Here is a 25,861-nt window from a genome sequence, read left to right as displayed (position 1 = left end):
GACATTACTGACCTCCACTAGGCAATGAGGTTAATCCCATGTTGCTCTGATTCACCTCACCATGAGGTGAGCCATTTACTTGGTTCTATGGTATTTGGTAATATAATTACATAACTGATTCATGAATTACATAACTGATTCATAGGAGCTCTGTGTTTGGGGTTGTTGTTTAACACCTTACATGCACACAGACAGAGATAACAGTATTGTAATTTAAATGCTTTTTATCCACATAACCTAACTCAGAGCAGGAAAATCATGTTATCAACGATTCCAAAGAAAATAAGGAATATACACACGAATGGACATATACCGCATGAAGTCAGTCATTTGAGAAGAGGCTCTTGTTTGTGAATCAAGCGCTGCATGCTGCGTCACATTGCCCAGGTAAACTACGGGAGACTGTTTATGGGGGCGGTAGCACCCGCGGGTCTCCGTCGATATAGACAGAGGCTTTCATTTCTTCACTAGAGGTTACAGCTGAGTTTACGACTCACACATACAAGAGCAATGAACGGTCCGGTCGACTCGGACTATCTGACATGCATTATGTGATTTTTTTCCGAATTTAAACACCTTTTCAGGTAAGCTATTTCAATTCAATTGAAAAATTGAATATTGAATATTTGTTTTTGTCAGTCTATATTGACCTAAGTTAATTGTCTTGTACAAGGCTACGTGCCACACAATTTACCCTATGTTCCACAACTAAACTAATGTGTAGAATGTATAACTAGGCTACAATGGAAAGTAGCATCAATTTCTGAAAGATATATGTAAATAGCATGCTGTTTTTATTAAGGTAACGGCCGGGTTTAATTTTCTTATTTCTTTTTTTTAAGTCTCGGAAATCAGAATACGAACCATTACAATGTCACACACTGAGTTTGAGGTAGCTGGACGTGGCTTCCCAAGCCTTTCGGTCGAACTGAAAGATGCCTGCTTATCTGGCCGGGTCCCGTCGATGCCACTGAGGAACAACTTGGGTGCCAGGAGAAACTCTTATGGACTTCACAAAATTAACATGGACATCGACCCACAACTTTATGGTGGGACGCTTTCAAAGGCTCTTTCCGGGTCCGCGGAGAATATTTTAACTTTGATGGAGGCCAGAGTTGAGGAGGACGAGAAAACGGAGACTCCGCCGACGTCTCCGGTCTCCATCCCGGGCGCGAGCATCACCGGCAGCAAGTCCCCCTGTACCCAAGTCAAGGACACGGTCACCCCTCTGGTGAACAACTGGAGCTCGATCCAGAGCCCCAACAGACAAGATGCCAGCTCGGACTCAGACAACGAGCTTGTTCAAAATAAACCACACAACGTGTTGTCACGCAGTCCGTATGAAAGCAAATGGGAACAGGAGGAGAGGGAGGACATTGAGACCAAAGCTGTGGCCACCTCACCTGATGGAAGATACCTGAAATTCAACATTGAGATTGGGAGGGGATCGTTTAAGACCGTTTATAAAGGACTGGACACAGAGACTACTGTGGAAGTGGCATGGTGCGAGTTGCAGGTGAGTGATAGACATTTTACATTATTATCATGAAACAATGGTGATCATGATGTCATCAGACCTTTTTTTCGTGCTGAATTGCTAATATGATAAACATAGTTAATTTAAATCTATTGGCACCATAAAAGTTATCCTTCTTTATTTTTGTGCATGTGATGTAGTCTATCGGGATAATTAGCCTGATGCTTGGTGACACTGCTTTGACACTACCAACTGCTCCTGTCCTAGTGCCAGTAGTAAGTTATGTAGTGACAGTGGACCAGGTGGGACATAGACACCTCAGAGTCCTAGGCCAATACTTTTCACCTTCACCTTAGAATAGGCCTAATTCATACTTCATAGGCCTACACTCTCAGTACAAAACCCCAACAACCTCATGGGTTTCCCTGTGGTGAAAGTTTCAGAGCAATCTGTGACATTGGTTGGTAATCCATATTCTCTGTGACATTGAGCTGGCTCCTGTGGCTCTTGCATGCCAGGAGGTTAACCTGTCAACGGTCTGCTGCTCCAACTGAGCCAGACTGCCTGGCCGGCCAGCCTGCCTGCCGTGATCCCCTCTAAGCTGTGTTCTCAGTACCAACCAGTAACACCAGCTCCCTGCCTCTCTCTCTCTCAGCCTTGCTCACATGTAAACTAGGAACTGCCAAAGTCGCAGATGATTTGAATTCTTTCCTCACTCAACTACAAATTCTCAATCCCACAAGAGAATCCTATTGACTGACTGACTGTGCTATTAGATTATTCACTCACTGTTATGTATGAATCATTTGTATTGAGGGTTCTTTTATGGTCTGTCTGAACCCCTCCCCACACGCTCATTGAATGGCTAGCTTTAGCAATTTTGAGAAATATTTGGATGATTCATTGGTCAAATGAACCAGTTATCTACCTTTGAAAACACATTATCTAACTAGGGATAGCTAACACAATGTCACAAAGTACGACTCACTAGCCAGTTAACTTTCATTCTGAAATAACTTCATATTTCCGAATTAGTCAGATATTAGTTTAGATCATCTTGAAATTGTCATGGGGAGCATGCTGTTTTAGTCCACACAACATGTCATCCTGTCACCTACTGTAGAACCTGTGGTCCTTCTGTAGCTCAGTTGGTAGAGCATGGCGCTTGTAACGCCAGGGTAGTGGGTTCGATCCCCGGGACCACCCATATGTAGAATGTATGCACGCATGACTGTAAGTCGCTTTGGATAAAAGCGTCTGCTAAATGGCATATATTATATTATTATTATTTATTATTATTATATTATTATATTATTATTTATATTATTATTATATTATTATTATTATATTAACCTGATGAACATGGGGGGAAGCAATCAAATTGGCCAGCCACAGTTATGCTTTTTTTGTCCTACCAGATCCCCGATGAAAAGGTTCTAGCTAGTGTCTCTCTTTCCTTCAACTCTTGTTGGATGTAGATGTCCGGTTTATCAGGTCCCAGGCTTCCATGACTGTTATTTACAAGTTAATTACAATTAGCTTTAGCACCACCTGATAGAGCAGATCTAGTCTCGCTTCCAGAAGTAAGTCGTCTGGCACGAGAGACTGGGAGGGAGACGAGAGCAGATACAGAAGTTCTGACTGAATGCACATTTAAGTGGCCCAGGATGGTCCATTTACTTTTACCATAATTTGCAAATAAATTCATAAAAAATTCTACAATGTGATTTTCTGGATTTTCTTTCTAATTTTGTCTGTCATAGTTGAAGTGTACCTATGATGAAAATTACAGGCCTCTCTCATCTTTTTAAGTGGGAGAACTTGCACAATTGGTGGCTGACTAAATACTTTTTTGCCCCACTGTATATATACTATATCTTTTTTATCTAACTTTTTTTTACCAATCCAAGTGTGGCACCTCCTCTAACCCTTACCGTGCCATATGTTGAGCGGAGTTGGGTCAGGGAAGACTTCTTATAGGGAGAAGTTGTGATGAATGTTCCTTTATTTTACATTGATAGATAGAGAAGGGCTGCCGCTTCATCTTGGGACCACTCCCGTGTATTGTGGTAAATCAAATCTTTGAAAACATTGTTTGTATTGAAATCCCAAGTGTTGGTTCTGTTTGAAACACATCCAATAAAAATAATCTCCCACTGAGGAGCAACAGAGGCCCAGGCCTGGACAGCAGCAGCCAGGACACAGTTGGATCTCCTTCAAGGAGCTGAGAGACAAGGTGTGTAATCCCAAATGGCACCCTATTCCCTATTTAGTCCACTATAGGGAAAAAGGTGGCATTTGGAATGTGGACAAGGGAATTTTACCTGATTCTTATTCCCCTTTCTTCACCTACATCTCTCAGAATATAGTTTAGTTTGGTTTCGAGGCCAATTGGTTACCTGGATTACTCTGGCTAGCTGCCATGTTCAGTTGTTCATGGTGGTTTGGTTTCTCCTCTCTCTCTCTCTATAGGACAACAAGGCTTTAGCTGGGTTAAGGCCCCTAATCACATCTAATGAGCTTTAAGGTGGCTGTTGTTAGTGTAGTTAGCACTACATTATTCTGTTCTGTTCTGGATGACTGTGTGATAACGCTCTCGGTAGCCGATGTGAGCAAGACCTTTAAACAGGTCAACATTCACAAAGCCGCGGGTCCAGATGGATTACCAGGACCTGTACTGAAAGCATGCACAGACCAACTGGCAAGTGTCTTCACTGACATTTTCAACCTCTCCCTGACTGAGTCTGTAATACCTACATGTTTCAAGCAGACCACCATAGTCCCTGTGCCCAAGGAAGAGAAGGTAACCCGCCTAAATGATTACTGCCCCATAGCACTCACATCGGTATCCATGAAGTGCTTTGAAAGGCTGGTCATGGCTCACATCCACAGCATCCTCCCGGTTACCCTAGACCTACTCCAATTCGCATACCGCCCCTACAGATCCACAGATGACGCAATCTCAATCTCACTCCACACTGACCTTTCCCACCTGGACAAAAGGAACACCTATGTGAGAATGCTGTTCATTGACTACAGCTCAGCGTTCAACACCATAGTGACAACGAAGCTCATCACTAAGCTACGGACCCTGGGACTAAACAGATCCCTCTGCAACTGGATCCTAGACTTCAACACTGGGGCCCCTGATCCTCAACACTGGGGCCACTCAGTGGTGTGTATTTAGTCCCCTCCAGTACTCCCTGTACACCCACCACTGCGTGGCCAAACACGACTCCAACACCATCATCCAGTTTGCTTATGACACAACAGTGGTAGGCCTGATCACCTACAACAATGAGATAGGAAGGAGGTCAGAGAACTGTCAGTGTAGTGCCTGGACAACAACCTCCCTCTCAATGTGAACAAGACAAAGGAGGTGATTGTGGACTACAGGAAAAGGCGGGCCGAACAGGCCCCCATTAACATCGACGGGGCTGTAGTGGAGCGGGTCGAGAGTTTCAAGTTCCTTGGTGTCCACATCACCAACGATCTGTCATGGTCCAAACACACCAAGACCCTCGCGAAGAGGGCACAACAAAACCTTTTCCCCCTCAGGAGACTGAAAAGATTTGGCATGGGTCCCCAGATCCTCAAAAAGTTCTACAGCTGCACCATCGAGAGCATCCTGACCGGTTGCATCACCGCCTGGTATGGAAACTGCTCGGCATCTGACGGTAAGGCGCTACAGAGGTTAGTGTGTACGTTCCAGTACATCACTGGAGCCAAGTTTCCTGCCATTCAGGACATATATAATAGGCGTTGTCAGAAGAAATCCCATAAAATTGTCTGAGACTCCAGTCACCCAGGTCGTGGACTGTTTTCTCTGCTACCACACGACAAGCGGTACCGGAGCGCCAAGTCTAGGACCAAAAGGATCCTTAACAGCTTCTACCCCCAAGCCATAAGACTCCTGAACAATTCATCAAATGGCCACCGGACTATTACATTGACCCCCCCTCCATTTGTTTTGTACACTGCTGCTACTCACTGTTTATTATCTATGCATAGTCACTTCACCCCTACCTACATGTACAAATGACCTCTAACCTGTACCCCTGCACACTGACTCGGTACCGGTACCCCCTGTATGTAGCCTCGTTATTGTTACGTTATTGTGTTACTTTTGATAATTTTTTACTTTAGTTTATTTGGTAGATATTTTCTTTACTCTTGAACTGCACTGTTTGTTAAGGGATTGTATAAGTAAGCATTTTACTGTAAACTACTGCACCTGGACTACTGTTCAGTCGTGTGGTCAGGTACCACAAAGAAGGACCTCGCTCCTGGACTACTGTTCAGTCGTGTGGTCAGGTACCACAAAGAAGGACCTCGCTCCTGGACTACTGTTCAGTCGTGTGGTCAGGTGCCACAAAGAAGGACCTCGCTCCTGGACTACTGTTCAGTCGTGTGGTCAGGTACCACAAAGAAGGACCTCGCTCCTGGACTACTGTTCAGTCGTGTGGTCAGGTACCACAAAGAAGGACCTCGCTCCTGGACTACTGTTCAGTCGTGTGGTCAGGTGCCACAAAGAAGGACCTCGCTCCTGGACTACTGTTCAGACATGTGGTCAGGTACCACAAAGAAGGACCTCACACCTGGACTACTGTTCAGTCATGTGGTCAGGTACCACAAAGAAGGACCTCACACCTGGACTACTGTTCAGTCATGTGGTCAGGTACCACAAAGAAGGACCTCGCTCCTGGACTACTGTTCAGTCATGTGGTCAGGTACCACAAAGAAGGACCTCGCTCCTGGACTACTGTTCAGTCGTGTGGTCAGGTACCACAAAGAAGGACCTCGCTCCTGGACTACTGTTCAGACACCGATGCATACCCCACAAGACATACCACCAGAGGTGTCTTCACTGTCCCCAAGTCTAGAACTGACTATGGGAGGCTCACAGTACTACAAATAGCTATGACTACATGGAACTCTATTCCACATCAGGTAACTGATTCAAGCAGTATTATCAGATGAAAAAAACCCAGGTAAAAATACAACTTATGGAACAGCCGGGACTGTCAAGAGACACACAAAGGTACGCACTCTACACACACGTACATTGAAATATTGTTGTATGGTGGTATTATACATGTTGTATTGTAGATATGTAGTGGTGTAATATTGTTGTATGGTGGTATTATACATGTTGTATTGTATATATGTAGTGTTGTAATATTGTTGTATGGTGGTATTATACATTTTGTATTTTATATACATTGAGGCAAAAAGTATTTAGTCTTCCACCAATTGTGCAAGTTCTCCCACTTAAAAAGATGAGAGAGGCCTGCAATTTTCATCATAGGTACACTTCAACTATGACAGACAAAATGAGAAAAAGAATCCAGAAATTCACATTGTAGGATTTTTAAATGAATGAATTAGCTAAATATGGTGGAAAATAAGTATTTGGTCAATAACAAAAGTTTATCTCAATACTTTGTTATATACCCTTTGTTGGCAATGACAGAGGTCAAAAGTTTTCTGTAAGTCTTCACAAGGTTTTCACACACTATTGCTGGTATTTTGGCCCATTCCTCCATGCAGATCTCTTCTAGAGTAGTGATGTTTTGGGGCTGTTGCTGGGCAACACGGACTTTCAACTCCCTCCAAAGATTTTCTATGGGGTTGAGATCTGGAGACTGGCTAGGCCACTCCAGGACCTTGAAATGCTTCTTACGAAGCCACTCCTTCGTTGCCCGGGGCGGTGTGTTCGGGATCATTGTCATGCTGAAAGACCCAGCCACGTTTCATCTTCAATGCCCTTGCTGAAAAATCTCACGATACATGGCCCCATTCATTCTTTCCTTTACGCGAATCAGTCGTCCTGGTCCCTTTGCAGAAAAACAATCATCTGACCATATGACATTCTCCCAATCTTCGTCTGGATCATCTAAATGCTCTCTAGCAAACTTCAGACGGGCCTGGACATCTTGCGTGAAGCCCCAGATCAAGGGAGATTATCAGTGGCCTTGTATGTCTTCCATTTCCTAATAATTGCTCCCACAGTTGATTTCTTCAAACCAAGCTGCTTACCTATTGCAGATTCAGTCTTTCCCAGCCTGGAGCAGGTCTACAATTTTGTTTCTGGTGTCCTTTGACAGCTCTTTGGTCTTGGCCATAGTGGAGTTTGGAGTGTGACTGTTTGAGGTTGTGGACAGGTGTCTTTTATACTGATAACAAGTTCAAACAGGTGCCATTAATACAGGTAATGAGTGGAGGACAGAGGAGCCTCTTAAAAAAGTGTACCTATGATGAAAATTACAGGCCTCTCTCATCTTTTTAAGTGGGAGAACTTGCACAATTGGTGGCTGACTAAATACTTTTTTTGCCCGACTGTATACACTTTTCATTATGAGTTGCATCAATGTTCAAAAGACAAATCATTCATTTCTACCATTGTTTTATATAATGCTAAAGTAAACCATGGACCAGTGTGTGTGTGTGTGTGTGTGTGTGTGTGTGTGTGTGTGTGTGTGTGTGTGTGTGTGTGTGTGTGTGTGTGTGTGTGTGTGTGTGTGTGTGTGTGTGTGTGTGTGTGTGTGTGTGTGTGTGTGTGTGTGTGTGTGTGTGTGTGTGTGTTTGTATCCGTTATCTCTGACAGAGGGGTTGATGTTCAGTGTCAAAACAGAGGCAGGGTTTCGGAGGGTCTCCTATTAATTTAGCTGCTGGAAACATCAACCCTGTCTATCCTCTCAGAGCCCACAATATGACTGGGTCCATCTTATCTGCACCAGCCCCATATTCTATTGATTTACTGAGGATAGTGGAGGGGGCCCACAATGGTGCAGTGTAGATGCCAACACGTCATGTTGATGTGGAGGGGGCCAGTGTAGATGCCAACACATCATGTTTATGTGGAGGGGGCCAGTGTAGATGCCAACACATCATGTTGATGTGGAGGGAGCCAGTGTAGATGCCAACACGTCATGATGATGTGAAGGCAGCTCATGTAGATGCCAACACGTCATGATGATGTGGAGGGGGCCAGTGTAGATGCCAACACGTCATGATGATGTGGAGGGGGCCAGTGTAGATGCCAACACATCATGTTGATGTGGAGGGAGCCAGTGTAGATGCCAACACGTCATGATGATGTGAAGGCAGCTCGTGTAGATGCCAACACGTCATGATGATGTGGAGGGGGCCAGTGTAGATGCCAACATGTCATGATGATGTGGAGGGGGCCAGTGTAGATGCCAACACGTCATGATGATGTGGAGGGGGCCAGTGTAGATGCCAACACGTCATGATGATGTGAAGGGGGCTCGTGTAGATGCCAACACGTCATGATGATGTGGAGGGGGCCAGTGTAGATGCCAACACATAATGATGATGTGGAGGGGGCCAGTGTAGATGCCAACACGTCATGATGATGTGGAGGGGGCCAGTGTAGATGCCAACACGTCATGATGATGTGGAGGGGGCCAGTGTAGATGCCAACACGTCATGATGATGTGGAGGGGGCCAGTGTTGATGCCAACACATCATGATGATGTGGAGGGGGCCAGTGTAGATGCCAACACGTCATGATGATGTGGAGGGGGCCAGTGTAGATGCCAACACAGCATGATGATGTGTAGGGGGCCAGTGTAGATGCCAACACGTTATTGTGATGTGAAGATGGGCCAGTGTAGATGCCAACACGTCATGATGATGTGGAGGGGGCCAGTGTAGATGCCAACACGTCATGATGATGTGGAGGGGGCCAGTGTAGATGCCAACACGTCATGATGTTGTGGAGGGGGCCAGTGTAGATGCCAACATGTCATGATGATGTGGAGGGGGCCAGTGTTGATGCCAACACGTCATGATGATGTGGAGGGGGCCAGTGTAGATGCCAACACGTCATGATGATGTGGAGGGGGCCAGTGTAGATGCCAACACGTCATGATGATGTGGAGGGGGCCAGTGTAGATGCCAACACGTCATGATGATGTGGAGGGGGCCAGTGTAGATGCCAACACGTCATGATGATGTGGAGGGGGCCAGTGTAGATGCCAACACGTCATGATGATGTGGAGGGGGCCAGTGTTGATGCCAACACATCATGATGATGTGGAGGGGGCCAGTGTAGATGCCAACACGTCATGATGATGTGGAGGGGGCCAGTGTAGATGCCAACACAGCATGATGATGTGTAGGGGGCCAGTGTAGATGCCAACACGTTATTGTGATGTGAAGATGGGCCAGTGTAGATGCCAACACGTCATGATGATGTGGAGGGGGCCAGTGTAGATGCCAACACGTCATGATGATGTGGAGGGGGCCAGTGTAGATGCCAACACAGCATGATGATGTGTAGGGGGCCAGTGTAGATGCCAACACGTTATTGTGATGTGAAGATGGGCCAGTGTGGATGCCAACACGGCATGATGATGTGGAGGGGGCCAGTGTGGATGCTTCTCCAGCTCATTTACATCCCTATTCTAATCCATTTCTATGGTCGATGCCCCTCCTCCCCAGCTCATTTACATCCCTATTCTAATCCATTTTTATGGTCGATACCCCTCCTCTCCAGCTCATTTTACATCCCTATTCTGATCCATTTCTATGGTCGATGCCCCTTCTCTCCAGCTCATTTTACATCCCTATTCTGATCAATTTCTATGGTCGATGCCCTTCCTCTTCAGTTCATTTTACATCCCTATCCTAATTAATTTCTATTCCATTGAAAATAAAAACAAATCTAAAATGATTACAAAAACTTTCCCTCAGTCATCATAATATGCCATTGTTCCGCTTCAGCGAATGGAGAGAACGTGTTGATGACTGTGTTGAGTGTTAGCAAAATGTTCTACCCCGTGTTGCTGCCTAGCCTCTCTCCTGGAGCTAGAACCTGGCTCTGACCAATGGGAGACCAGATAGACCGCTCATAGAACACTCAGTGGAACATGACAGGCCAAAATCATATCTCCCTGTGCCAGTAGAAATGATTAAGCTAGTGTTCTTACTACTTTTATGCACATGACACATGCCATTATCATTACTGGAGACACTCTCTGTGTATTAATACTTCAGTGGGACTCATTTTCTTTTTGGACTCAACAATGGGCCAGAATCCATATCATTAATTTTTCCATCCTATAAAAGTATGTGAATAAAAATGGTTTGGTGACCCACATTTCATTGGATGATTAGCTATCTTTGTTTAAAATGAATCTGATGGGATGGTTTGTTCCTTGCCTATTACCCAATCTCTGAGAGATTAGGTATAATAGTAGGCATAAACAGTAAGCATAATCCTGTTTTTTGATTGGCTGTCCCTTCTTCCTGCTTCCACCACTTACGGTGCTCATTATTTTGATCTGTCTTTCGTTTTCTTTCCATCTGCAATGGTGCTGTAGAATGTTGCTGTAGCATGTTGCTGTAGCATGTTGCTGTAGCATGGTACTGTAGAATTGTGCTGTAGAATGATGCTGTAGCATGGCACTGCAGCATGGTGGAATGGTGCTGTAGTATGGTGGCATGGTGCTGTAGTATGGTGCTGTAGATTGGTCCTGTAGAATGGTGCTATGGTGCTGTAGCATGGTGCTGTAGAATGGCACTGTACCATGGTGGCATGGTGCGGTAGAATGGTCCTGTAGAATGGTGATGTAGCATGGTGCTATGGTGCTCTAGCATGGATGGTGCTGTAGAATGGTGGCATTGTGCTGTAGCATGGTGCTGTAGTCTGGTGCTGTAGAATGGCTGTGTAGCATGGTTTTGTAGCATGGTGCTGTAGGATGATTCTGTAGCATGGTGCTGTAGAATGGTGCTGTAGCATGTTGCTGTAGAATAGTAGAATGGTGCTGTAGCATGGTAGGATGGTAGCATGGTGCTGTAGAATGGTGCTGTAGAATGGTAGCATGGTGCTGTATCATGGTAGCATGGTGCTGTATCATGGTAGCATTGTGCTGTAACATGGTAGTATGTGCTGTAGCATGGTGCTGTAGAATGGTAATGTAGCATGGTAGAATGGTGTTTTAACATGGTGCTGTAACATGGTAGCATGGGGCTGTAGCATGTTGCTGTAGCACTGTCGAAAGGTGCTGTAGTACTGTGCTGTAGCATGGTGCTGTAGAATGGTAGCTTGTTGCTGTAGCATGGTAGCATGGTGCTGTTGCATGGTAGCATGGTTCTGTAGCATGGTAGCATGGTGCTATATAATGGTGCTGTATATGGTAGCATGGTGTTGTAGCATGGTGACATGGTAGTATGGTGCTGTAGCATGGTGCTATAGCATGGTACTGTAGCATGGTAGCATGGTGTTTTAACATGGTGCTGTAACATGGTACCATGTTGCTGTAGCATGGTCAAATGGTGCTGTAGAACTGTGTTGTAGCATGGTGCTGTAGCATTGGTGCTGTGCAATGGTAGCTTGGTGCTGTAACATGTTAGCATGTTAGCATGGTGCTGTAGATCCACATCAGTAGAGAAACTGGTTTAAACTCTAGGAAAAAACAATATTACACCCCATCTGCATGGTATTGACAGTGTACCATGGTCTGTTTTGGGAGAAAACATGTGGTCACTCAGGAGGAGTGTGGAGGCCTAGATTGGCGCAGCGGTCTAAGGCACTGCATGTCAGTGCAAGAGGCATCACTACAGTACCTGGTTCGAATCCAGGCTGTATCACATCCGACCGTGTTTGAGAGTCCCATAGGGCGACGCACAATTGGCCCAGCGTCGTCGGGGTTTGGTCAGGGTAGGTCGTCATTGTAAATAATAATTTGTTCTTTACTGACCTGCCTCGTTAAATAACCACCACCCCACCACACAGTTAATCCTCTGTCTTCTGTCAATGTTGCGACTACAGTGATTAATGGGTTAATGGCGTAACGAGTGTTGGACACACTAATGGCTATAACCTATTTGGGATCAGCAGCTCACACCACATGGTCAAACAGAACAACAAACATGGAAAAGTGTTTTCTCAGTCAACAGCTTATAGTATGTACTTTGATAGAGCAAGACACCCCTTTAGGGTTACTAAGCCCCCCCCCCCCTACTCAAACTTCACTCTAAAAAAAGATGGGTTAAAAACAACCCAAGTGAGGTTATTTGGTAACACGGTGCTATTGGACAAAACACAGCTGGGTTATTTTGACCCAATAAATTGAGTTGTTTGGATTACCAAACATGGGTTAATTTAACAATCCGTTGGGTTTTTAATCACTTTCATGCTGGGTTGGCCCAGCAGCTGGGCCTTTTTAATGCAATCCTCATCTTATTTTTAGGAGGCGTGTTTTTTAGGGGCGTGGCTTTAGTGGCCACCCTTGAGAGTCATTTCTGTTCATCATGTTAAGTTTGTACACCACAAATGTTAATTGTCCTTGTATTTTTTTGCACATTAAATATTTTTATATCAAATTAATAACATTATTTTCTTCATATTATAACAAAGTGGTGACTATCCAAACATTGGGATATGAATAGACTCTTGAGGAACTCACACACTCATACACTAATAAAAGCTACAAAAGTGTCAGTGTTCAGCCTTAACACGTGATAACAATACAACAGAACGGATTAAACAAAATCACATTAACTCACACGAGTGGACAAAAGTAACTATATGAAAGCCACGCCTCTACTAAGCCACGCCTCTACTAAGCCACGCCTCTACTAAGCCACGCCTCTACTAAGCCACGTCTCCAGTCTTCTGATCTGATTCGCTTGGTCATATCTCAATAACCCAGCATCAACAACCCAACCGTGCTCGTTTTACAGGAAACAAATGCCTGCAACCCAGCAGCTGAGTCTTCCAAACAACCCAGACTTTTTTAGTGTGGCAGCCAACTGGACATCTAAACAAAAGTCAAATATATCATGCCCATACTTTATTTTTTTAAATCTGAATTTTGTCATTTCCTTCTCACTTTTTTTTACACCAAATTACAAACATAAAAACACTAACTACATCTCCTCTGCCAAGACCCACATGTTCACACTCACATCCTTATTGCTTGCATTATTGTTTGCCACATGGCCTTAAATTGTACCAATTTGTTTTTCTCAGTCACCAATGCTATTTCAATATTTCAGTAATAAATAATTTGAGTTATCCATTGTGTTAATGATGGTCAGATTAATTGATTTCTAATCCTTTTCTGACTCAAATAAGATTCCCTCAAAGTTGCTCTGATGCCAAAAATATTTCAAATAGAAATTTCATGTGACTTCCGGCGCCGACTGAGATGGCCGCCTCGCTTCGCGTTCCTAGGAAACTATGCAGTTTTTAGTTTTTTTACGTGTTATTTCTTACATTAGTACCCCAGGTCATCTTAGGTTTCATTACATACAGTCGAGAAGAACTACTGAATATAAGATCAGCGTCAACTCACCATCAGTACGACCAAGAATATGTTTTCCGCGACGCGGATCCTGTGTTCTGCCTTACAAACAGGACAACGGAATGGATCGCATGCAGCGACCCAAGGAAACGACTCCGAAAAAGAGGGAAACGAGGCGGTGTTCTGGTCAGACTCCGAAAAAGGGCACATCGCGCACCACTTCCCAGCATTCTTCTTGCCAATGTCCAGTCTCTTGACAACAATGTTGATGAAATCCGAGCAAGGGTGGCATTCCAGAGGGACATCAGAGACTGCAACGTTCTCTGCTTCACGGAAACATGGCTTACTGGGAAGACGCTATCCGATGCGGTGCAGCCAACGGGTTTCTCCACGCATCGCGCCGACAGAAACAAACATCTCTCTGGTAAGAAGAGTGGCGGGGGCGTATGCCTCATGACTAACGGGACATGGTGTGATGAAGGAAACATACAGGAACTCAAATCCTTCTGTTCACCTGATTTAGAATTCCTCACAATCAAATGTAGACCGCATTATCTTCCAAGAGAATTCTCTTCGATTATAATCACAGCCGTATATATCCCCCCAAGCAGACACATCGATGGCTCTGAACGAACTTTATTTAACTCTTTGCAAACTGGAAACCATTTATCCGGAGGCTGCATTCATTGTAGCTGGGGATTTATAACAAAGCTAATCTGAAAACAAGACTCCCTAAATTTTATCAGCATATCGATTGCGCAACCAGGGGTGGTAAAACCTTGGAACATTGTTACTCTAACTTCCGCGACGCATATAAGGCCCTGCCCCACCCCCCTTTCGGGAAAGCTGACCACGACTCCATTTTGCTGATCCCTGCCTACAGGCAGAAGCTAAAACAAGAGGCTCCCACGCTGAGGTCTGTCCAACGCTGGTCAGACCAAGCTGACTCTACACTCCAAGACTGCTTCCATCACGTGGACTGGGACATGTTTCGTATTGCGTCAGATTAAAATATTCCCATAGCAACGATAAAAACATTCCCAAACCAGAAACCGTGGATTGATGGCAGCATTCGCGTGAAACTGAAAGCGCGAACCACTGCTTTTAATCAGGGCAAGGTGTCTGGTAACATGTCCGAATATAAACAATGCAGCTACTCCCTCCACAAGGCTATTAAACAAGCTAAGCGTCAGTACAGAGACAAAGTGGAATCTCAATTCAATGGCTCAGACACAAGAGGCATGTGGCAGGGTCTACAGTCAATCACGGACTACAAGAAGAAACCCAGCCCAGTCACGGACCAGGATGTCTTGCTCCCAGGCAGACTAAATAACTTTTTTGCCCGCTTTGAGGACAATACAGTGCCACTGACACGGCCTGCAACGAAAACATGCGGTCTCTCCTTCACTGCAGCCGAGGTGAGTAAGACATTTAAACGTGTTAACCCTCGCAAGGCTGCAGGCCCAGACGGCATCCCCAGCCGCGCCCTCAGAGCATGCGCAGACCAGCTGGCCGGTGTGTTTACGGACATATTCAATCAATCCCTATACCAGTCTGCTGTTCCCACATGCTTCAAGAGGGCCACCATTGTTCCTGTTCCCAAGAAAGCTAAGGTAACTGAGCTAAACGACTACTGCCCCGTAGCACTCACTTCCGTCATCATGAAGTGCTTTGAGAGACTAGTCAAGGACCATATCACCTCCACCCTACCTGACACCCTAGACCCACTCCAATTTGCTTACCGCCCAAATAGGTCCACAGACGATGCAATCTCAACCACACTGCACACTGCCCTAACCCACCTGGACAAGAGGAATACCTATGTGAGAATGTTGTTCATCGACTACAGCTCGGCATTCAACACCATAGTACCCTCCAAGCTCGTCATCAAGCTCGAGACCCTGGGTCTCGACCCCGCCCTGTGCAACTGGGTACTGGACTTCCTGACGGGCCGCCCCCAGGTGGTGAGGGTAGGCAACAACATCTCCTCCCCGCTGATCCTCAACACGGGGGCCCCACAAGGGTGCGTTCTGAGCCCTCTCCTGTACTCCCTGTTCACCCACGACTGCGTGGCCACGCACGCCTCCAACTCAATCATCAAGTTTGCGGACGACACAACAGTGGTAGGCTTGATTACCAACAATGACGAGACGGCCTACAGGGAGGAGGTGAGGGCCCTCGGAGTGTGGTGTCAGGAAAATAACCTCACACTCAACGTCAACAAAACTAAGGAGATGATTGTGGACTTCAGGAAACAGCAGAGGGAACACCTCCCTCTCCACATCGATGGAACAGTAGTGGAGAGGGTAGCAAGTTTTAAGTTCCTCGGCATACACATCACAGACAAACTGAATTGGTCCACTCACACTGACAGCGTCGTGAAGAAGGCGCAGCAGCGCCTCTTCAACCTCAGGAGGCTGAAGAAATTTGGCTTGTCACCAAAAGCACTCACAAACTTCTACAGATGCACAATCGAGAGCATCCTGGCGGGCTGTATCACTGCCTGGTACGGCAACTGCTCCGCCCTCAACCGTAAGGCTCTCCAGAGGGTAGTGAGGACTGCACAACGCATCACCGGGGGCAAACTACCTGCCCTCCAGGACACCTACACCACCCGATGTTACAGGAAGGCCATAAAGATCATCAAGGACATCAACCACCCAAACCACTGCCTGTTCACCCCGCTATCATCCAGAAGGCGAGGCCAGTACAGGTGCATCAAAGCTGGGACCGAGAGACTGAAAAACAGCTTCTATCTCAAGGCCATCAGACTGTTAAACAGCCACCACTAACATTGAGTGGCTGCTGCCAACACACTGTCATTGACACTGACCCAACTCCAGCCACTTTAATAATGGGAATTGATGGGAAATGATGTAAATATATCACTAGCCACTTTAAACAATGCTACCTTATATAATGTTACTTACCCTACATTATTCATCTCATATGCATATGTATATACTGTACTCTACATCATCGACTGCATCCTTATGTAATACATGTATCACTAGCCACTTTAACTATGCCACTTTGTTTACTTTGTCTACACACTCATCTCATATGTATATACTGTACTCGATACCATCTACTGTATGCTGCTCTGTACCATCACTCATTCATATATCCTTATGTACATATTCCTTATCCCCTTACACTGTGTATAAGACAGTAGTTTTGGAATTGTTAGTTAGATTACTTGTTGGTTATCACTGCATTGTCGGAACTAGAAGCACAAGCATTTCGCTACACTCGCATTAACATCTGCTAACCATGTGTATGTGACAAATAAAATTTGATTTGATTTGATTTGATATGTAACTTTTATGTTGCTTGTATTTGAAACTATCTACATTGGTGAGTCCAATATTACTTTTCAATTCTGTCATGGAAATAAATGTATACTGTACTGTACAAAAATATGAACGCAACATGCCACAATTTCAACCATTTTACTGAGTTACAGATCATATAAAGAAATTAATTAATTAGGCCCTTAATCTATGGATGTCACGTGACTTAGCAGGGGCACAGCCATTGGTGGGCCTGGGAGGGCATAGGCCCAACCACTTGGAAGCCATGTTTACTCACTGGGTAGCCAGGCCCAGCCAATCAGAAGGAATTTTTCCCTACAAAGGGCTTTATTACAGACAGAAATACTCCTCAGTTTCATCAGCTGTCCGGGGGTGGTTGGTCTCAGACAATCCAGCTGGTGAAGAAGCCAGATGTGGAGTTCCTGGGCTGGCATGGTTACACGTGGTCTGCGGTTGTTAGGCAGGTTGGACTTACTGCCAAATTCTTAAAAACTACACTGGACGTGGCTTATGGTAGAGAAATTAACATTCAATTCTCTGGCAACAGCTCTGGTAGACATTCCTGCAGTCAGCATGCCAATTGCACGCTCCCTCAAAACTTGAGATATCTGTGTTTCAAGTCTGGAAAGTTAAAACCACCCTCACATTTAGGAAGATGTATGTGTACTTAGTCCCCTCCTGTATTCCATGGTCACCCACAACTGCATGGCCAAACAAGACTTCAACACCATCATTAAGTTTGCTGATGACACAACAGTGGTAGGCCTGATCACCGACAACGATGAGGCTCTGTCCTGCCCGCCACAGGAGTCGCTAGAGCGCGATGCGACAAGAACATCACTGCCTGATAAACCCTCCCCTAACCTGGACGAAACTGTACCAATTGTGCACCTCCTCTGTGTATTCCGGTCGTGGCCTTCTGTAAGAGAGCCTGTACTCAAACCAGGATCTCCAGTGGCACAGCTAACACATTATTCTTATTAAATGTATTATTTCACCTGGAAAGTTAAATGCTTCCAAAGTCTTGTATAGAAAAGGCTATTCAAGACGGTCAAAATCCTTTTTGTCGTCAACAGCCATTATTGATCTCTATATATAGTATGTATTCTTTTTTGCATATTGCATTAAACTGAAACATGTTCTTGTAATTGTTTGTGTCTATTTTTTATAAACCCTGTTTGATTGATATGTATCAGGTCTGGTAAGACTTTTGCCATTCTCTTGCTTATAAGCTTTGTTATTATTTTATCACATTGTATTAAACTTAAGGGGCGATAATCAACAGGGGACTCTACAGATTTTCCTGGTTTTAATATAACTGAAATATAAATATTTTATACATGGAATTAGGAAGTACTGAATTGAGTGAATAGGGGGACTACTTTGTCCCAAGATGTTGAATAGAATTCTATGGGAAAGCCATCCATTCCAGGTGCTTTTCTCCATGTGAATGTTTTAACAGTATCTAATATTTAGTCTTAGGTAATATCTGTTTTTAGTTAATCTTTTTTTGTCTTCTGATAATTGCTTCAGAGTGTTGAGTCTAAGAAGGCTGTGGGATCAGTGCCACTGTTGTTTAATTCTGATCCATATACATTTTCATAGAAGCTTTTATAATTGTAATTAATCTCATTGTTGTTCCTAATGACCACTTTTGTATCTTTATCTTTAGAAATTATAACTGGTTTAGCATTCATTGAGCTGTGCGAACTGAGAGATATTTACCAGGTTTATTTGCCATTAAGTAGTATGCTTTATTTGAGTTTAACCTGTAGATGTTGGTTCTCTTCAGAAGTTAAATATATATTTCCTGCTTAAGTTCCAAAGTTTTATTTTCTTCTTTGCCTTGTAAGGGTCAGATTTTACTTCAGCTGAGTATGAGATTAGGATACTGACACAATGCTGGTAGTTATTTCCACTTTCTCATTGGTTGGACACATCATTGGATAGAGTTGAATCCATTTGGCTCTGAAGGGCACTATAAGGAGCTCTCCTCGCCTCTTGCATACTATCACGTCGTTAACTATTGTATATCTGGTAGTCAAGGTTGGCACCGCACAATACAGTGTTGTCCTCTCTCTGTAAACAGAACACATAGGTTTTTATTCCAAATGGCACCCTATTCCCTACATAGTGCACTACTTTTAAGGGACTCGGTCAAAAGTAGTGCACTATGTAGGGAATAGGGTGTATTTTGGGATGCACACACAGATGTAGGACCTTTGTTTGATCACCTTCTTGCAGGAGAACTTTCCTTCAATTAAGAACATTTTAAACTTGTAGTGTATTTGAGGCTTCTGAAGTTTAAATTCTACTTCTACAAATGAAAAATACATCTCATTGACAGTGGAATATGGACATTTCCACATGTGGTAAGGTGAATTGCCTGCACTAAAGAATGCCAGACACCATTGTTCTTAATCTGACTATTTTTCAGTCCCTCACAAATATTGTACATACATACAGTGCCTTCGGAAAGTACTCAGACCCCTTTACTTTTCCCACATTTTGTTACGTTACAGCCTTATTCTAAAATGGATTAAATAAATAAAAAATCCTTAGCAATCTACACACGATACCCCATAATGACAAAGTGAAAACAGGTTTTTAGAGTTTTTTGCACATTTATAAGAAATGTAAAACAGGAAAACCATATTTACATTTAAAAAATGCTGCATCATTGAAGGTCCCCAATAACACAGTGGCCACCATCATTCTTAAATGAAAGAGGCTTGGAACAACCGAGACTCTTCCTAGAGCTGTCCGCCCGGCCAAACTGAGCAATCAGGGGAGAAGGGCCTTGGTTAGGGAGTTGCCAAAGAACCTCATGGCTACTCTGACAGAGTTCTAGAGTTTTTCTGTGGAGAAGGGAGAACCTTTCAGATGGACAACCATCTCTACAGCACTCCACAATCAGGCCTTTATGGTAGATTGGCCAGATGGAAGCCACTTCTTAGCAAAAGGCACATGACAGCCCGCTTGGAGTTTGCCAAAAGGCACCTAAAGACTCTCAGACCATGAGAAACAAGACTCTCTGCTCTGATGAAACCAAGATTGAACTCTGTCTTGAATGCCAAGCGTCATGTCTGGAGGAAACCTGGCACCTGAAGCATGGTGGTGGAAGAGGATGCTATGGGGATGTTTATCAGTGACAGGGACTGAGCTCTCAGGACCTTAGACTGGGGTGAAGGTTCACTTCCAACAGGACAATGACCATAAGCACACAGGGAAGACAATGCAGGAGTCGCTTTGGGACAAGTCTCTGAATGTCCTTGAGTGGCCCAGCCAGAGCCCTGACTTGAACCCGATCGAACATCTCTGGAGAGACCTTAAAATAGATGTGCAGCAACTCTTCCCATCCAACCTGACAGAGCTTGAGAGAATCTGCAGTGAATAACGTGATAAACTCCCCGATTACAAGTGTGCCAAGCAAGACATATCCAAGAAGACTCAAGGCTGTAATCGCTGCCAAAGTTGTTTCAACAAAGTACTGAGTAAAGGGTCCTAATACTTACAGTTGAAGTCAGAAGTTTACATACACTTAGGTTGGACAGATTATTTCACTTATAATTCACTATCACAATTCCAGTGGGTCAGAAGTTTACATACACAAAGTTGACTGTGCCTTTAAACAGCTTGGAAAATTCCAGAAAATTATGTCATGGCTTTAGAAGCTTTTGATAGGCTAATTGACATAATTTGAGTCAATTGGAGGTGTACCTGTGGATGTATTTCAAGTCCTACGTTCAAACTCAGTGCATCTTTGCTTGACATGGGAAAATCTAAAGAAATCAGCCAAGACCTCAGAAACAAATGTGTAGACCTCCACAAGTCTAGTTCATCCTTGGGAGCAATTTCCAAACGCCTGAAGGTACCATGTTCACCTGTACAAACAATAGTACGCAAGTAGAAACACCATGGGACCACGCAGCCTTCATACCGCTCAGGAAGGTGACGCGTTCTGTCTCATACAGATGAAAGTACTTTGATGCGAAAAGTGCAAATCAATCCCAGAACAACAGCAAAGGTATTGGAGTGGTCATCACAAAGCCCTGACCTCAATCCTAAAGAACATTTGTGGGCAGAACTGATAAAGCATGTGCGAGCAAGGAGGCCTACAAACCTGAATCAGTTACACCAGCTCTGTCAGGAGGAATGGGCCAAAATCCACCCAACTTATTGTGGGAAGCTTGTGGAAGGCTACCCAAAACGTCTGACCCAAGTTAAGTAATTTAAAGGCAATGCTACCTAATACAAATTGAGTCTATGTAAACTTCTGACCCACTGGGTATGTGATGAAATAAATAAAAGCTTAAATAAATCACTCTCTCAACTATTATTCGGACATTTCACATTCTTAAAAAGAAGTGGTGATCCTAACTGAAACTAAGACAGGGAATTTTTACTTGGATTAAATGTTAGGAATTGTGAAAAACCGAGTTTAAATGTATTTGGCTAAGGTGTATGTAAACTTCTGACATCAACTGAAAGTAAATTCAATATTTCCGTTTTGAATACATTTGATTAAAAAAAAATTGAAAAACCTGTTTTTGCTTTTCATTATGGGGTATTGTGTGTAGATTAATGAGGGGAAAAACGATTTAACTCATGTTAGAATAAGGCTGTAACGTAAGAACATTTTGAAAAGATCAAGAGGTCTGAATACTTTCTGAAGGCACTGTACATCCTTGTTCTTAGAAAGTGCCTTGTAGATCATTCCAGGAAAAAGCTTGATCTAATATTTGATTCAGAGGAGGCTGGCGGGTGGAGCTATACAAGGCTCATTGTAATGGCTGGAATGGAATAAATGGAATGGTACCAAACAGATCTAACATATGGAAACCACTTTGTTCTGTTCCATTCCAGCCATTACAATGAGCCTGTCCTCCTATAGCTCCCTCCTAAAGCTTCCTCTGATTTGATTACAGGGTACTACTTGATGTAAACCTGATTGCATTCATGCTTAGTAGGGCACCTATGTGTACGCACAGTGTGCTTTCATGTTTTGCTATAACAGAAATGTCATTGCCTCTTGCTAATCAAATGGGAACTACTAATGGGCATTAGACAACACACTGTTTCGTGGAAAAGCAACTGAGTGGCCTGATTTGTGGGCTATGCTGTATCATGTGTCTATTATTCAGCCCTCTGTAATCACTGGGATATACCTAGCTCACTTTATATATGAACAAAGCATGGATTCATGCGTCTATTATTCAGCCCTCTGTAATCACTGGGATATACCTAGCTCACTTTATATATGAACAAAGCATGGATTCATGCGTCTATTATTCAGCCCTCTGTAATCACTGGAATATACCTAGCTCACTTTATATATGAACAAAGCATGGATTCATGCGTCTATTATTCAGCCCTCTGTAATCACTGGGATATACCTAGCTCACTTTATATATGAACAAAGCATGGATTCATGCGTCTATTATTCAGCCCTCTGTAATCACTGGGATATACCTAGCTCACTTTATATATGAACAAAGCATGGATTCATGCGTCTATTATTCAGCCCTCTGTAATCACTGGGATATACCTAGCTCACTTTATATATGAACAAAGCATGGATTCATGCGTCTGTTATTCAGCCCTCTGTAATCACTGGGATATACAGTGCATTTGGGAAGTATTCTGACCTCTTGTTTTTTTCCACATTTTGTGGAAATAGCTGTGCATTGACACTCCCCATCCAACTTGACAGAGCTTGAGAGGATCTGCAGAGAAGAATGAGAGAAACTCCACAAATACTGGTGTGCCAAGTGTGTATACCCAAGAAGACTCAAGGCTGTAATCACTGCCAAAGGTGCTTCAAAAAAGTACTGAGTAAAGGATCTGAATACTTAATACTGAATACTGAATACGTAAATGTGATATTTCAGTGTTACCTTTTTAATACATTTGCAAAAAATGTAAAAACCAAAAACAATTTTTGCTTTGTCATTATGGGGTATTGTGTGTAGTAGATTGATGAGGGGAAAAACATATTTAATCAATTTTAGAATAAGGCTGTTATGTAACAAAATGTGGAAAAAGTCAAGTGGTTTGAACACTTTCCAAATGCACTGTACCTCGCTCACATTATATATGAACAGAGCATGGATTCATTATACCAGACAAAACAACATGGACTCACTACTTAGGGAAGTAATGGCTCAGTGTTGTTGGCAAACACAGTCACCTGGGCAGTGTCATGCAGGAGACTGAGGCTGCACCACAAATGGCACCCTACATGGTGCAGTACTTTTAGAGCCTATGGGGCTGTGGTCAATAGTAGTGCCCTATATAGGGAATAGGGTGCCATTTGGGACAGGCCCACTGTTACCTGGCCAATACCATGCAGGGGACTCCTTAAAAGAACTCTGTGTTCTTCTCCGGCCCTTAACGACTGGTGTAAGATGTAACCGTGAAGGAACATCACAGCCTGTTAAGTTTTCTGCTCCAGTACACAAAACACAGAATATTATTATTTATGTACCAACACACTTGGGTTGAAAAAACAGCTAAACCTGTGTTTCTTACCTGCAGTAGCTCCAGAGGTTTAAGAAACCTCACGTAACACATAACTTGTTTATTGAATTCTGACACAGTAGCCTCATGAAATTTGGTCTCTCAAGCCAGTGGAAATAGGTTACGAACATTAGCTTGCACACAGTGTTTTGAAGAATGGTAAAAAAATGTTTGGCAAACATTTTCCTCCTGTGTTTGCCAAGTATGTGCTCATTTCAGATTTCATAAGTTTGTGTGGCGTACTGTGGAGGGAAGGATATGGCTGGAGACAAAGCTGTGGTCGTTATTGTTTATTTTATTTCACTTTTATTTAACCAGGTAGGCTAGTTGAGAACAAGTTCTCATTTACAACTGTGACCTGGCCAAGATAAAGCAAAGATCATCACAGCTAGCTAGCTGCCACCGAGTGGCCCAGCCCCAAAGCTAGCTATGAGTCAGGCCCACCTCCCGGCCTCCTCAGTGATCACTCAGCTACACAGCTGATGCCTCCCGCTTTTATGGTTACAGAAGTCAACAAATGATAGCTCCAGGGGAATAGGTGTGGTACTGGCGTCTACAGGGCCTGGGTTAACTTCTACATCACCAGAGGAACAGAGGAGAAGTAGGATATGGGTACGGCTAAAGGCTATAAGAACTGGTTGTCTAGTACGTTGGGAACAGAGAATAAAAGGAGCCGAATTCTGGGCGTGGTAGAATAGATTAATGGCGTAATGTACAGACAAGGGCATGTGAGTACAGTTGAGATAAACCTAGGCCTTGAGTGACGATGAGAGAGGGTTCGCCTCTGGTGGGTCCCGTTAAGCCAGGTGAGGTCTCCACATGTGTGGGGGGTGGGAGAAACGAGCTACCTAATGCAAGGTGAGCAGGACTGAGGGCTCTACAGTGAAATAAAACAATAAGGACTAGCTGAGACAGCAGTAGACAAGGCATATTGACAGAAAGAGACATAAAGCAGTCGCCGGTGTTGATCAGGAGAGCTAAGACAACAACAGGTAAATGGCGTTGAATTGAGCAGAGCGGGTCAGGTAGGTACATACAGGACCTGAGTTGGAGGCTGGGGCTGACAGGTAAACATAATGAGGTACTGTGTTATTGAAACAGTCCAGGGGGCATCAGCTGTGTAGCCGAGTGATCAAAGGGTCCAAAGAACAGCAATAGGTGAGTCAGGGAGCTGTTCAGTAGTACTACGCTAGGCGAGTGGGAAACACGGCACTTAGAAACTACCGGGCAGGCACAAGAAGATAATGGTTACATACTACTTTACTCATCTCATATGTATATACTGTATTATATTCTACTGTATTTAGTCAATGCCACTCTAACATTGCTTGTCCTAATATTTATATATTTCTTAATTCCATTATTTTACTTTTAGATTTGTGTATTGTTGTGAATTGTTAGCTACTATAGCAACTAGGAACGCGAGCAATTCGCACACCCACAATAACATCTGCTAAATTTGTGTGTGACCAATCAAATTTGATTTGATTAGATGTTTTATTTGATTTGTAACGCAGACCCAGTTACCTCACAGGTCAGAGTGGTCATCAGGGCAACATCAGCCCCATTCTAAACTAACCCAGGAGGATATAGAGACATCAGCCCCACTCTTAACTAATCCAGGAGGATGTAGAGACATCAGCCCTACTCTAAACTAATCCAGGAGGATATAGAGACATCAGCCCTACTATAAACTAATCCAGGAGGATGTGGAGACATCAGCCCTACTATAAACGAATCCAGGAGGATATAGACACATCAGCCCCACTCTAAACTAATCCAGGAGCATGTAGAGACATCAGCCCTACTATAAACTAATCCAGGAGGATGTAGAGACATCAGCCCTACTATAAACTAATCCAGGAGGATGTAGAGACATCAGCCCTACTATAAACTAATCCAGGAGGATATAGACACATCAGCCCCACTCTAAACTAATCCAGGAGGATGTAGAGACATCAGCCCTACTCTAAACTAATCCAGGAGGATATAGAGACATCAGCCCTACTATAAACTAATCCAGGAGGATGTGGAGACATCAGCCCTACTATAAACGAATCCAGGAGGATATAGACACATCAGCCCCACTCTAAACTAATCCAGGAGGATGTAGAGACATCAGCCCTACTATAAACTAATCCAGGAGGATGTGGAGACATCAGCCCTACTATAAACGAATCCAGGAGGATATAGACACATCAGCCCCACTCTAAACTAATCCAGGAGGATGTAGAGACATCAGCCCTACTATAAACTAATCCAGGAGGATGTAG

At 43.9% G+C, this 25,861-nt stretch overlaps 1 protein-coding gene across 1 annotated transcript in view; it reads left to right on the top strand.

The window, feature by feature from the left end:
- Nucleotides 1–310: 310 nt before the first annotated feature.
- Nucleotides 311–25,861, top strand: part of LOC124038780 (serine/threonine-protein kinase WNK4-like) — a 105,014-nt gene continuing 79,463 nt past the window's right edge. The window contains exons 1-2 of the mRNA XM_046354846.1: nucleotides 311–584; nucleotides 843–1,516. Coding sequence (XP_046210802.1) covers nucleotides 872–1,516 — 645 coding nt within the window. The 5' untranslated portion in view covers nucleotides 311–584; nucleotides 843–871. The remainder of the gene's footprint in view (nucleotides 585–842; nucleotides 1,517–25,861) is intronic.

The sequence above is a fragment of the Oncorhynchus gorbuscha genome, linkage group LG06 (assembly GCF_021184085.1).
Source record: "Oncorhynchus gorbuscha isolate QuinsamMale2020 ecotype Even-year linkage group LG06, OgorEven_v1.0, whole genome shotgun sequence".
Taxonomy (NCBI): Eukaryota; Metazoa; Chordata; class Actinopteri; order Salmoniformes; family Salmonidae; genus Oncorhynchus; species Oncorhynchus gorbuscha.
The sequence above is the reverse complement of the archived record's forward strand: the minus strand, read 5'-3'. Positions and strand labels throughout refer to the sequence as shown.